The 12,316-nt window shown below is 41.6% G+C and overlaps 2 protein-coding genes across 2 annotated transcripts; both read right to left on the bottom strand.

The window, feature by feature from the left end:
• Nucleotides 1–2,718: 2,718 nt before the first annotated feature.
• Nucleotides 2,719–4,473, bottom strand: LOC147482297 (uncharacterized). The gene has a single exon (XM_086579274.1). The coding sequence runs from the start codon at nt 4,471–4,473 to the stop codon at nt 2,719–2,721; it is 1,755 nt and encodes a 584-aa protein (XP_086435400.1).
• Nucleotides 4,474–6,021: 1,548 nt separating this feature from the next.
• LOC147482296 (uncharacterized) lies at nt 6,022–6,867 on the bottom strand. Its single transcript, XM_086579272.1, has one exon. The coding sequence runs from the start codon at nt 6,865–6,867 to the stop codon at nt 6,022–6,024; it is 846 nt and encodes a 281-aa protein (XP_086435398.1).
• Nucleotides 6,868–12,316: the final 5,449 nt, after the last annotated feature.

The raw sequence follows: 12,316 nt of genomic DNA, 5'->3' as shown, positions 1-12,316 counted from the left end.
TAGAGGGGTTGATGAAGCCTTGATGAAAACTTAGTTGTTTAGTATAGAATCGTTGTAGAATCTATTCCACTCTAGAAGGTCGTGTTTAAGCCATGAGAATGGGTGGAATGACCTCATATGCTAGTTAGTACTTGGTAGAAATGCCATGAACACTAGGGATTAGACTCGAAATTCTTGCCGTGAAAACATAAGAATCGAGATACGACAATTTATACTAGGTTATTAAGTTGGATTCGAGGTGGATTTAATTCCCCTCTATTTCTTTATCTAGATTCAAACAATCGTATTTTCGTAGCTTTCGTAGATTAACTTTAGTTTATATTTTATCTTGTTATTTATTATATCATGTTATTTAAATTAACGCGTCTTGTTAGTATAACATTTCGTAAAGCTCTCATTAGACTTAAGACTGATTTCTTAGACTTAGAAAACAATCCATGCTAGGGAACTAGGAGTGGAACGAACTTCTTACTCCACTTAGTGCAATTCGCATCGAGAGTAGAAGCTTTGATAATTGAGATTAAAAGATTAGTTTTAGCCTACTTACACATTGAATTCATCGTTCATTTTGTAGGTAGACTATTCATTTTACATTTATTAAAGCACCTGCCCCCCTCAACTCTTTGCTTCCCTCTGCAGTCACTTCCCCAAGCGCTTGCCGGCCTGGCAAGGAACTGATTCCACCGACCACCCCTGTTTCTGACTTGGCCCCTGCAGAAGACTTCTGCCCCATCTTCAACGTGCGCAACCGCCGAGTATCCACCACTGACTCCGCCCTAGACAATGCAGCGGTAGCCTCTTCCCTGTTTTACAACTCCCATCTACCCAAGGACATTGCCTACGCCGATGGGTTCATTTGATACCCACCGCACTTCCTTTTATACTAACTGGGAATGGGTACGTTCCATTCTCTCATCATTTTTTTTTTTTTTTTTTTTCTCTTTATTTCTGTCTCCAGGTGAGCTTGGACATTTCTTTCATGATCCGCGGTTTTCTCAGCACCAAGAACAAATTGGCTGCCTTGGAGAAAGAGGTCAACGGTCCTTGTGGACTAAAGGTCGCCCATGCCGGGCATCAATCCGAATTAGCCGCTGCTAACATGGCCAAACTCAAGGCCTAGGACGAACTGCATTCCACGGAGTTGTCTTATCAGACCTATATGGATTTGGTGAATGACCGCCTTAGTAGTCAGCGGGAAATGCTCCTTGAACATCATCAGCTCAACCTATCTGAATTAGCCCAACAACACCAAGCTGTCGTCGACTCCCTCCGTTAAGAACAGGAAGCTGCTACCACCGCTCTACTTCAGCAACACCAAGATGACATGGCTACTCTTCGCGAACGCTTCAAGAGTCTTGCTGACAAACGGGTAACCAAGAAAATCCAGGAAGAGCTTGCCCGACTCACCCAGGAAGGACGACTTCTACCTGAAAAGCCTTACACCCCAGCTGCAGCCCCCTCCGGAGACGCCCATGAAGAAGTGACCGCCACCGAGACACTTCCCTGCTCCCCGGTGCATGAAGAGAACTCCCGCCCCGCCGCGGCTACCGAAGAGACCCATACTGGGACCCCAGAGAATGTTACTGCAGTCCTCACCACCGCACCCTCTGAAGAAGTTTCTAATGTCCTACTTGCCACTGACTCCCCATCTGAGAAGCAATAGAACTACTCTTTGTCTTTTGTACTTCATTGTAATAAGTCCCTTTGTCCTATCTGAGCTACTTATTGCATTACACTTGTTTTCTAGCTTCTGTTTATGTTTGAATATTAACGGATGTTCCCATCCATATATATGTTTAGGTTTATGTTTGAATATTAATCTTTTTCCTGTGAAGTTTGATTTTGTTCAGCATGTTTGTCATCTCTTCCTCTTTTGATTTTTCTATTTGCCTAAGCCATCTTGCACCTTTTGTCCATCGGTTTCACCTCTTTCTTGTCTTTCTGTAGCCTTTGCCTTGTCTTTTCCTCTAAGTCTGGCTATTCCCTCAACTGTGATCTAGCCTCCGTGCTCCACGACAAATTCCTTGTATTGGTGATAGGCTCGTCCCTCTTGCTGTTTTCGCAATGGTAGAGTATATCTGTGAAGGACTCCAACTTCCCACTATTTCTCTCTATGTTTGGCCTCATTCCGCACATGGAATTAGTCTCTATAATCCGCGAAGGGCTCCTCCCGCTCCGCGGACTTTATAACCTCGGTGAGTCGAATGGGGCAACTCCTCTTGCCTTCGACTCACTCTAGCCTCTTGTCAGCGAAGGGCTCTTCCCCTCCACTGTCTCCCTCCACGCTGGGGTTTCATGCCCCATGTGCGATTTACTCCCCCACGAAGGGCTCTTCCCACTCCGCGGGTTCTGTATTCTCAGCACGTCCCTTGGGGCCTCTTGCCCCTGGCTAATCTCTAGCCTCGTATTAGTGAAGGGCTCATCCCCTCCGCTGTCTCTCTCCACCTTCAGGCTCTATGCCCCCTGTATTACTCGCGCCTCTCGCCCCGCTCCGTGGGATTCATAGCTTCCGAAAGCCATTGGGGCCTCGCCTTGCCCCAGGTCCAAATTTGACCTTGTGTCAGCGAAGGGCTCATCCCTCCACGGTCTTATTGGCATTTCACATCTCGTAGTTATTTTGGACTCCTACCTCTATAAACAATGATTTCTTCTCAAAAGTGCTGTTGCATTATATATTTACATACAACCCCAGATTCAGGCAATAGATTTCCATTACATTCAAGTGTGAATTTTTTTTAACATTATCACATTCCACGACTTCTCTATCAGTTTTTTCGTCCTGTGTCCGCAATTTGTAGGTGCCCGCCCCTCCGATATCCACCACCGTATAAGGTTCCTCCCAGTTTGGACCCAACTTTCCATCTTTCTCTTTCCTGGTACCATGTCACTTATTTGGAACTGCCTTGGCTTGACCCTCCTGTTGTACTGTCTTTGCAACCTCCGGTGGTACTCCTCCAGCCTTATACAGGCAATGTCTCTTCTTTCCTCTGCTAGATTCATATCTGCTGCTAAGATTCTCCAGTTTGAACCCTCCTCCACGACCTTTGTCCGCGTTGTAGCTGCCACCATCTCCGATGGGATCACAGTCTCCACCCCATAAGCCAACGAAAATGGAGTCTCTTGGGTGGACGACCGAGGTGTGGTCCGGTAGGCCCACAATACATGATTAAGCTCGTCGGCCCACGCCCCCTTCTTATCCTCTAACTTCCTCTTTAGGTTGTTCATGATGGTCTTGTTGGAAGACTCTGCTTGTCCGTTGCCCTCGGGGTTGTAAAAGGCCGAGAACCCCTGTCTTACGTTGTAGGCTGCTTGCAAGAATCTAGCCACCTTTGCTCCTGTAAACTGAGTTCCATTGTCTGCTATGATGGCGTACGACAATCCAAACTTGCAGATGATATTCTCCCATAAAAACTTGATGACTTGCACTTCCTTCACCTGCTGCAAAGGCACGACTTTAATCCATTTTGTGAAATAATCTATGGCCGCGGGCATGAACCTCCCTTTACCACTGGCCATGGGTAGCGGTTCCACTATATCCATTGCCCACATAGTGAAAGGACACGGACTTGAGACATTGTGAATGGGTTCAGCAGGGGCGAATATCAACTGTGCAAATCTCTGACATTTGTCACACCTTTTAGCAAATTCCACAACATCCCTCTTCATGTGGGGCCAGAAATACCCCTGTGTCAGTAGTCGGTGTGTCGTTGTCCTTCCCGCCAAATGACTCCCGCAATCTCCCTCGTGTAATTCTGCCAACACCTCCTGGGATAGTCGCGGACCCAAACATTTTAGAAGTGGTCCACTGAAGTTTTTCCGATATAACTCTCCTTCCAGTAGAACGTATCTCCGAGAAGTCTGCTCCCATTTCCTTCTTTCCCTTTTATTTGTGACTTCATTTCCTGCCAGAAAGTCCTTAATAGGCTCCATCCAACCTTCCTTCTCTTCCGCGACATGACAAATTTCCATCTCATCCTCGGTACTCGGTTTCTCCAACCTTCCCACATGTATTATTCTCTCCTCTGATCCGGGAATTGCAGCTGCTACATATGCTAGGGCATCGGCGTGTCTGTTCTCTCCCCAGCCCAAGTGAAGGAAACAGATTTTCGTGAATTTCTCAACCCGTTTACGCACCACATCTAAATATCTTGCCATCCTGGGACATCGAGCGGCGAATCCTCCGTTCATTTGACAGACCACTAAGTTTGAATCAGAATAGACTGTTAGCTCCTTCACTCCCAAATCCTCGGCCATTCTCAATCCGGTGATCACCGCTTCGTACTCCGTCTCATTGCTAGACGCCGCAAACCCGAGTTTCATGGTTTGCTCTATTATGCTATTATCAGGTGTAACCAACACGACTCCTATGCCGCTGCATGCATCGGTAGCTGATCCATCTGCGAACACCCTCCACCCATTACTCTTATCCCACGGGTCTAGAAGGTCTGGCTCGCTCTCCCGCTCCGGCTCCATAATCATCTCCTCTCCTTATGTGGGATCCTCTGCAGGAAACTCTGCCAAAAATTCAGCCACCGCCTGCACCTTCTCCGCGGTTCTTATCTAATACTGTATCTCATAGGAACTCAACATCACTGCCCACTTCAACATTCTACCAGATTTTTCCGTTCTCAGTGCTTGTCTCAAAGGCAAATTCGTTACCACCACCACCACATGTGCTTCAAAATAGGGCTTTAGCTTCAGGGTTGAAAATACCAATGCCAAGGCATACCTCTCGATTCTACTATATCGCGTCTCCGCGTCTAAAAAAGTCTTACTCTGAAAATATACCGGCTTCTCCACCTTGTCTACCACCCGAACTAGAACCGAGCTGACTGCATACTTCGTGGCCCCCAGGTACAAATACAACTTCTCCCTGGTCTCGGGCCGCGACAACATAGGCGCTTTGCCCAAATATTTTTTAAATTCCTGGAATGCCTCTTCACACTCCGCGGTCCATATAAAATCCGGTGTGCACCTCAACAGTCGATACAGCGCTCTGCACTTGTCAGATGACTTGGAGATGAATCTATTCAGAGCCGCGACTCTTCCTGCTAACCGCTGTACTTCCTTCACATTCTGTGGAGATGGCATCTCTATCAAGGACCTTATCTGCTCGGGGTTAGCTTCGATTCCCCTATGAGTAACGATATACCCCAAAAACTTTCCTGTAGTCACCCCGAAAGTACACTTCTCTGGGTTCAATTTCAAGTTGTATTTATGTAGTATCCCGAAGGTTTCTTGCAACCCCTCTATATGTTCCTCTTCTGACATACTTTTCTCCACCATGTCGTCTATTTAAATCTCAATTCCCCTCCGAATCTTGCTTTTGAACATTTTCTCACCCAACCGTTGGAAGGTCGCCCCTGCATTTTTCAAACCAAACGGCATCCTCGTATAACAGTAAGTACCGCCCTCCACCACAAACGAAGTCTTCTCCTGATCGGGCCCATACATCGCGACCTGATTATACCCCATCAACGCGTCCATGAAGGAAAATATCTTGAACCCGGCCGTCCTGTCCACCAACTCATCTACTCGTGGCATGGGATAGCTGTCCTTTGGACACTCTAGATTCACATCCGTAAAGTCCACGCACATACGCACTTTCCCATTCTTTTTTGGTACCGCGACTATATTAGATAACCAGTCTGTGAACTCTACCTCTCGGATTATTCCCGCCCTTTTCAATCTGGCGACCTCTTCCTGGATCCCTTCAACATATTTTGGCCTAATATTGCGCATCTTTTGCCTCACGGGTTTGGCGTTCTCTTTCATATGCAAGTGATGACATGCGAACTCGGGGTCCAACCCAGTAACATTCTCTATTGTCCAAGTGAAGACATTTCTATTTTCTAACAAGAACTGTATCAATTTACCCCTCCACTCCTCAGGCAAGCTAGATCCTATCGATGTGAACTTCTCCTTTTCCCCTATCCCAATATTCACCACCTCTATCTCATCGAGCGTCTTTGGATCCGATGCTGTCTTACCCTCCTCTTCCCCCGAGGTGCACTGTAATTGCTATGCCAACCTCTTCCTAGGATTGGAAGCCTCTCCTTCTGATCCGCCTATCAGCCTCTTCACGGTTCCCCGATGACTGTTTTTTGCCGTAACCTGGTCACCGTAGACCTCATACATGCCAGTAAGGGTGGGGAATCGTATTACCTGATAATACGTTGATGGGACCGCCTTCATCTCGTGAATCCACCGCCTTCCCAAGATTACATTATATTGCGACGCCGAATCCACCACCATGAAACGGGCGAAGACTGTCACCGGCCCTGTTGTCACTGGCAGCAAGAGTTCCCCAATGGGCTCGGTCACACTTCCGTTAAATCCATACAAATTAGTTCGCGAAGGACGTAGCTGCTTAGGATCAACTCCCATTTCCTCCAAAGCACCTCTGAACAACAGATCTACCGCACTTCCACAATCAATCAATACCCTTTTCACCATGTAATTCCCCATTGCCACTGTAATGACCAATGCATTTTCATGTGGTGAGTCCACTGCTCTTAGGTTCGCGTCGCTAAACACGATTCTATCCTTTTCTGTCGCTGTCCCAGCTCGCTGCCGAGGCCTATCCATTCTCTCATTAATATGCTGGATGCTCACGGTCCGCCGTATCTCGTCTCTATGAGTGTTATGACTCATAACCTCCCTGCTGTAAATCACGTTGATGGTTCCCAGCATCTTTCCCTGCGGCGGCATGCGCTCCTCATTCCGAACGTCTCTCACAAATTCTCCCATCCTCCCTTTTTCCACCATTCTCTGAACCAACCATTTTAGAGCATAACTGTCATTCGTCTCATAATTCCTTATCTGATGATATGCACAGAAGGGTTTCTTCGGTATCTCCATTGGCATGGTTCGCGGTCCTTCATACCCCGGCCGATCCTTTATTAGGGGCAAGATCTCACTGAGCTGCTTTTTCAATGGAGTTTGTTACATCTTGCGGTATGGCTTCCTCTCTCTGTACTCTCTTCGGATTCCTTCCCAGCTTCCCTCTGCTCGCGCTCCGTATCCGCGGTATCTCCCACTTTCTTTCTCTGATGTCCCCACTTTCCGGTGTTCCTGATCCTTCTCCAAGGACAACACGGCCTTCCCCGTTCTCTTCAAATCTTTCTACATAGAATCTTCATATCTTATATACTTTTCCACTCGTGGATACAGCTCATGTAGTGTCGCAATCTCATTTTTGGCCACGGACTGGTGCACTCCTGTCCCCGGGCACAAGCCTCTCTCAAAGGCTATCACTGCTGTCCTCTCATCCAGATTTTCAACTTTCAAGGTCTCTGCCTTGAACCGACACAGGAACTCCCTTACTGATTCCGTGGACCTTTGTCGCACATTGAATAAAGCCGCGATATCCACCACTCGCTTTTTCTGATGTATGAAGTGATCTATGAATGCCTGCTCCAACTCATGGAAACTCTTGATGCTCCCCGCCGGCAATCAGTAATACCAATCCGATGCCCCTCCCTTAAGACTAGCCGGGTTGCATCATACATCATAAACCGTCATACCTAGCCTCCTGCCAGAGTGGCATCTGTTGCCGAAAATGATGAATGTGGTCCGCTGGATCCCCTTTGCCGTCATACCTCTCAAACCTCGGCTGGGCAAACTGGTTAGGGACCTCTAAGGTTCATATGTCATCTGCTAACGGGTTGCGATTCAACCCAGCCACCACCTGACTGGCTGCTCCCCCGCGCTCCTTCATCTACCGCCGGTTTTCCTCCCTATCATTGTCTATCATTTCTTGGACTTGCTCCATTGTCAACCCCGCTACCGGGTTTTCTACTAGATTTGGTCCGGTCTCCTCCTCATCTTCAGATCCCTCATTTTCGAACCCCTCGCTTAGTTCTTCCCCGGCCTCCTCCTTCGTCTTCTTTCTCTCTTTCCGCAGCTCATCGTTCTCCTCTCTCAGCCTCTCAATCCTCTCGCATCAAGCGTGTTTCTTTCGTTGCTCGCCCTTCCTCTAATTCTTTTCCCTCCTCAATCACCGCTTCCTCTAATTCTTCTCTAGTCCCCACAGACGGCGCCAAATGTATGAACACTAAAACTCTCTCTCTTTCTCACACAATCTTTTCTCCCTCTCTTATTGTTTCCTCTCCTCTCTTTTCTCTTGTGGCCTCCCTCTTTTTTTCTCCTCATCTTCTCCTTTTTATATCCTTCTTCATCTCATCTAGTCCGTCCATCTGTCTTGTCATCCTACGACCCTCCTGCCGACCGTACACCTGCCACCCTGTGGACTAGGGTTTCGCAGTCTTGATTCGCTGCTCCTCCTTGTTCTTGCTTATGTTGCTATTGCCTCCTATCCTCTACATCGCGGACTTAGTCCAATCTTTGCACATCAGGCTACTGCAGGCGTAACACCAATTTTGCTAGATTCAATCCCTTGAGAGTTGGGACAAACTTGTTTAATGGGTTCAATCCCTTGAGGATTGGGACGAAGTTGTTCAATGGGCTCAACTCTTAGGAGCTTTGAACGGCCTTGATTATCCTTTTCAATAGTTCTAGCAACATTGGATGTCTCGGTTTCTTTTGGTTTAAAGAATGAATATATCTTTCGCACTCCCTTTGTCATTTTAGATATCTGAAACATTAAAATAAAAAAGTAAAAAAACTCACACATTTATCTATGCACTCACACACTTCGATTCTAACAAGCACCAAAATTCAAATCCAAAGAAGAAAAAAAGTACATCTCGACACGACGACACATTAACACATAACATACAAAATTTCACAACCAGCGAACCATATTAACATTTCAATTTTCAAACAATAATTTTCACATATCTAAAACCTACATTCCACCAAATCAAGCAATGCAATTTAAAAAAATGAACCAAAATCATTTCTTTCCACAATTTCACAATCCACAGTAAACAAACTAACTTACACTAAAAAACTCACCTCTTAAAACTTTATGCTTCTTCCTCAGTTAACTGACCACCAAACAAGTAAACAACACTTTACTAATCTTATCAGATGGTTGCAAATAATCAAAACCAATAACCAATTAACCATCAACATTTCATATTTTAAAAAACAATAAAAAATAAATAAAAACGAACATATATAATATATTACCTGAGGAGAACGAATAGTCGAGCTGTAGAAGAAGTGAAGAACGTGGATTAGAATTAGGCAATTAGAGTTGCTAGTTGCCTAGTTAAAGGAGGAATGAAGAATCAAGGCTTCAAGTCTTCTGTCTTCAAGACTCAAGAGAATGAAGAAATATCGCCTGTATTTCGATTGATAGTTTATCATATGTATTTCCATTTCTTTTGTTTTAGAACTTTTGGCCAACTGCCAACTGGGCTGAGCTTTATAATTTAGATACATATTATTTTATTTTTTTACCCAAATGGACCCCGGGCTAAAGCCTGGTGCAGCCCTCTCCTGGGTCCGCCCCTGCACATACGTTACATGTGTGTTTCCCATTCATATCAATTAGATTTCTTTATTCTTCTTCACTGATGACTGCCACCACTGGATTTACATATATATGATTCTGAAAGCATAATCAGAAAAAGGAGAACGGTCAGCAAATGATCCCCAATTAGAGTAGGGATTTTCAAACCAAATCGCAGTGATTGGAGAAATCCGAATATTATATATATATATATATATATATATATATATATATATATATATATATATATATATATATATAATATATATATATATATTATAGCTCTACCCTTTTAATTGAGGAAGCGTTTATAGGGTGTCCACATGTCAGGGCAAATTAAAAAAAAGTAGGAGATAAAATAGGAAACAAATATTTATCTTTATCCTTAGATATATATTATAGCTATATCCTCACTAATCTATTTTTTTAGAGCACTCGCAGAGACTCCAGATTTTTCTAAACTCTATTACTAATTATAAAAAAGTAGGATATAAATAAGAAAACAATCCCATCTAGAGTTTTACTGAATCTCTAACTTTTCCTAAACACTATAGCTAATTACGAAAAAACAGCTCCATCTAGAGTTTCACAGTCTCCAACTTTTCCTAAACAATATAGCTAATTAAGTAAAAAAATAGGAGACAAAAAACTAAATTGTTAAAAACAATAGTTTCCACCGAATATGATTTTCCTAAAACCCTTTCGATTTGATGCATCATCCATTGTGGGATTTAGGCATTTATTCATAGTTAAGGATTCTAAAAACCACAATTCCGACCACAATAATTACGACATATTCCAATTCCTTAGATATATATTATAGTTATACCCTCACCAATCTATGTTTTGGAGCACTCAGAGCGACTTCAGTTTTTTCTAAACTCTATTACTAATTATAAAAAAATATATTATATAAATAAGAAAACAATTCCATTTAGAGTTTCACAGAGTCTCTAACTTTTCTTAAACACTATAGCTAAATACGAAAAACAATCTCATCTAGAGTTTCACAAAGTCTCCAACTTTTCCTAAACAATATAGCTAATTACGAAAAAAAAATATGAGACAAAAAACTAAATTGCTAAAAACAATAGCTTCTACTGAAAACGATTTTCCTAAAACCCTTTCGATTTGATGCGACATCTACTGTGTGATTTAGATATTTATTCATAGTTAAGGTTCTAAAAATCACAATTCTGGCCACAATATGACATATTCCAATTAAATTTATTAATTTATAATTTTTCAACACTATAATATATTTTTTTCAACTCTATAATGTTATATATTCGGCGGAATAACGAGATTCAGTTAAAGTGGACATTGGACTTAAATAAATTATATACCAAACCAAAACAAATTACATGTGGAAAATTAAATTATACAAAAAATAACATCACAAAATATATAATAGAAAATGAAAAAAATAAATAACGGCAAAGCAATAATGACAAATATTTTATTAATATATATATAATACTGAATAAAACTAACGTCAAAGAATAATTAATGGGGAACCGAAAACTGGATGCAAATGCATCGAACTAACCTCAAATAATATTTAACGGAAAATCGGAAACTGGATGCAAATGCAAGCATTAAACTAATCTTAAAAAGTAATTAATAGAAAATTAGAATATGGATACAATTGTATTAAACTAACCTCAAAGAATAATTAACAGGAAATCAAAACTTGGATTCAAATACATCAACCTAACATAAAAAAAATAATTATTGAGAAATCGGAAATTGGATGCAAATGCATTGAACTAACTATCAAAGATTTAATTAATAGGAAATCGGAAATTAGATGCAACTCCATTGAACTAACCTCAAAGAAAAATTAATTGTAAATTAGAAACATAATGCAAATGCGTGGAACTAATTTAAAAAAATAATTAATGGGAAATCGAAAATCGGATGCAACCGCACTAAACTAATCTAAAAAAATAAACTAGATGCAAATATATTGAACTAATCTCAAGAAATAATTAATGAAAAATCGAAAATTGGATGCAAATTCATTGAACTAACTTTAAACAATAGTTAATGGAAAATTGAAAACTAGATGCAAATGCAACCTTATCAAATAATAAATGAGAAATCGGAAACTAGATGCAAATGTATTAAAATAATCTCACATAATAATTAACGGGAAATCAGAAACTTGATGCAAATGCATTGAACAGACCTTAAAGAAATAATTAACAGGAAATTGGAAATTGGATGCAAATGTATTGAACTAACCGTAAAGAATAATTAATGAGAAATCGAAAACTGGATGCAACTGCATTGAAATACTCTCAAAAAATAAATAACAGGAATAGAAATCGGATGCAACTGCATTGAACTAACCTCAAAATATAAATAACGGAAAATCAAAAAATGGATGCAAATATATTAAACTAACCTCAAAACATAGTTGGGTTATATGTTGTGGGAATGTCTCGATAAATATAGTTTTGCATTTAAAATGGTGTTTATCTTATCTCTTTCCGTATGATTGAGAACTCCTTGCTATTCAAGTAGCTTCAATATATATGAACTTCGCCTTATTAGGCAATCTCACAAAACTTCAATCAAACTTCTATTATTAAACAATAAAATGAAGTTGAATTGAAGGGTTTTATCAAAGATGAGTTTTTTTTTAATGGAGAGTGAGGTTTTCACATTATAAGAAATTTGGATGAGTGATCAATATAATATTAATATATAATAGTTCTGCATATTTGCAAATCTTTTTCAAAATAATTAATATATCAACACCCATTCGTAGATAATCTTTGAAGATTCCACATAGCGAGTAATGCATATAATTTAAAGAATAACTTATGGGAAATCAGGAACTGGATAATCTTCGATGATCCTACATAGTAAATCAAGCATAATTTATAT

Source organism: Coptis chinensis, chromosome 8 (assembly GCF_015680905.1).
Source record: "Coptis chinensis isolate HL-2020 chromosome 8, ASM1568090v1, whole genome shotgun sequence".
In the NCBI taxonomy this organism is placed as follows: domain Eukaryota; kingdom Viridiplantae; phylum Streptophyta; class Magnoliopsida; order Ranunculales; family Ranunculaceae; genus Coptis; species Coptis chinensis.
The sequence above is the reverse complement of the archived record's forward strand: the minus strand, read 5'-3'. Positions and strand labels throughout refer to the sequence as shown.

Excerpts from the sequence above, each read along its gene's own strand:
- LOC147482297 (XM_086579274.1), bottom strand. The coding sequence starts at position 4,473 with ATGGAGCCGGAGCGGGAGAGCGAGCCAGACCTTCTAGACCCGTGGGAT.
- LOC147482296 (XM_086579272.1), bottom strand. The coding sequence starts at position 6,867 with ATGCCAATGGAGATACCGAAGAAACCCTTCTGTGCATATCATCAGATA.